The 1,942-nt window shown below is 33.4% G+C and overlaps 1 protein-coding gene across 1 annotated transcript; it reads left to right on the top strand.

Annotated features, from left to right (window-relative positions):
- Nucleotides 1-709: 709 nt before the first annotated feature.
- On the top strand, nucleotides 710-1,609 carry LOC132481627 (TLR adapter interacting with SLC15A4 on the lysosome-like). The gene has a single exon (XM_060086472.1). It carries the CDS (start codon nucleotides 710-712, stop codon nucleotides 1,607-1,609), a length of 900 nt encoding a protein of 299 aa, XP_059942455.1.
- The last annotated feature ends 333 nt before the right edge of the window (nucleotides 1,610-1,942 follow it).

Below are 1,942 nucleotides of genomic sequence, written 5' to 3'. Positions count from 1 at the left end.
GAGGGAAGGAAGAGAGGAAGGGAAAGAAAATAAAAATAAAAAAGGACGGTAGTGAATTTGATAAACCTATTTGCATTTAGGTTACTGAAAAATCAGTGGGTATATTAATAGTTTAACTCAGTTTGCATAAATCCAAACTATATATAAATATTCATCTCTCAAACACATTCTAAGGTATAGTAATTGTTTTCAATATGACTCAAACAATATTAATTAAAGCACAGTTAAGACCAATTCCTTGAAAGCAGACTTGATTTTTAGCAGACTATTTGAAGATAAAGGGTTAAGCACTTTAACTAATAATTTTAAAATAAATCATTTATGGCAGTGGAATATATTAAAATAATTATACATTTATATAATTTTGTACTTTAAAAACATTTGTATACCATATAATATCCTGACAATAACCTTGTCAAGAAGTCTGGGGAGCATTATTATTACCATTTAATCAATAGGAAAATTGAGACCCAGGAATGATAAATACATTACCTTATGGTAAATAGTTAATGACAGAGTCAGAACCCCAGTCTCCTTACTCCTGGTCCTATTCTCTACCTTTTGAGTAATAGTGCCTCCCTAAATCATTTGTGTTTTCATGTAAGAGTTAAATCTTCATTAGACATTTTAATGTACGTTGCCTTAATGAGTTTTTTTTATATTACAGGAATATATTGCACTCTTCTGTTTAGAAACCTTGTCTAATAAAATGCTTGGCGAAGCCTTCCTAATTGAACTCCTATACAAAGAACCATTTACATGTAAGAAAATCTCAAATGATGAAAAGGAAACTTGGAAAAAGCAGCTTTTAGATATAGAAGACAATTCACTTTCCCCTGATAAAATGGAAAATCAAAATAAGGTCATGAAAGAAAGTTTAACAGAGCGAAGTGATGATAAAAATAAAATAAAATCTGTGTATGAGGTAACTGTAGCAAAATGCAAAAGTGCATCCCTTCCAGGAAATGTTTCTGCTGCGTTGCCCATTCCAAAGAGAGAACATGATGAAAAACAACTAGATTTATACCGATCTTGTTCATGTACAAGTATCTGCCAGAATTATCCGGACCTACAGATTGGAGGAGACCACGTGGGTAACATGTATGATTCCGGCTGCTTTGTGGAACACATACGTGATGATGCTTTTAATGGTCCTCTTTTACTTTCAGTAGATGTACCGTTGGGTCATTCTCCCATCAGTGAAGCTCTAGAGAAACTACCTGCCTCAAAGCTTTTGAATGGGGATGAAATTCGAGAAAAAAGTATGTTGTTTCATAAGCAGCCCCTCTCTAATTCTATGCTTAATAGTTATATGGAAAAAAAAGTGGACGAACTCTACAAACAGTTTTTGGAAGAAAATCTCACTAGGTGCTGCTCTATAACCAATCTTATGGCTTCTAATTTGTTAATGAATAATGTAAATCAGATTAGCCTTCAAATCTCTCAAGAGCAGAACACAGAGGCATCGAAAGCTCGGGAAGTTCTCTTACATTCTTTAGCAAGATGGAATCTCTGTAACATTTCCCACGGAAATAGTTCCGAATTTAGCACTCCTAACCTACAAATTTCAAACAAGAGAAGTAGAGAACTTGTATCACATCTGCAATAAGAACCAACTGTAGATTGCTTGGACTAGCTTATGAGACTGGAGTAATAGCAGTCTTCTCTGGCTTATTGTGTCACATCAGACCCCTTTGTGGTGTGGTTATTACATTTTTTGAGAAATTATTTGACCAATGGTACATCTGAATTCTTGTAGATGACAATTTAAATGATTGAGTTTTATGACCATATTTTTAATTGTTTTGACATCTTTAATGGTTGCTACATTCAAGTTTGTATATTCCATATATGCTTATCTAATTGCCACCAGCATCCCAAATTGATTACCTTAATCTCACTCATCAGATTTATTTACCACAAAAGTGGTTAAATAAAATGA

The sequence above is a fragment of the Mesoplodon densirostris genome, chromosome X (assembly GCF_025265405.1).
Source record: "Mesoplodon densirostris isolate mMesDen1 chromosome X, mMesDen1 primary haplotype, whole genome shotgun sequence".
Lineage (NCBI taxonomy): Eukaryota > Metazoa > Chordata > Mammalia > Artiodactyla > Ziphiidae > Mesoplodon > Mesoplodon densirostris.
The sequence above is the reverse complement of the archived record's forward strand: the minus strand, read 5'-3'. Positions and strand labels throughout refer to the sequence as shown.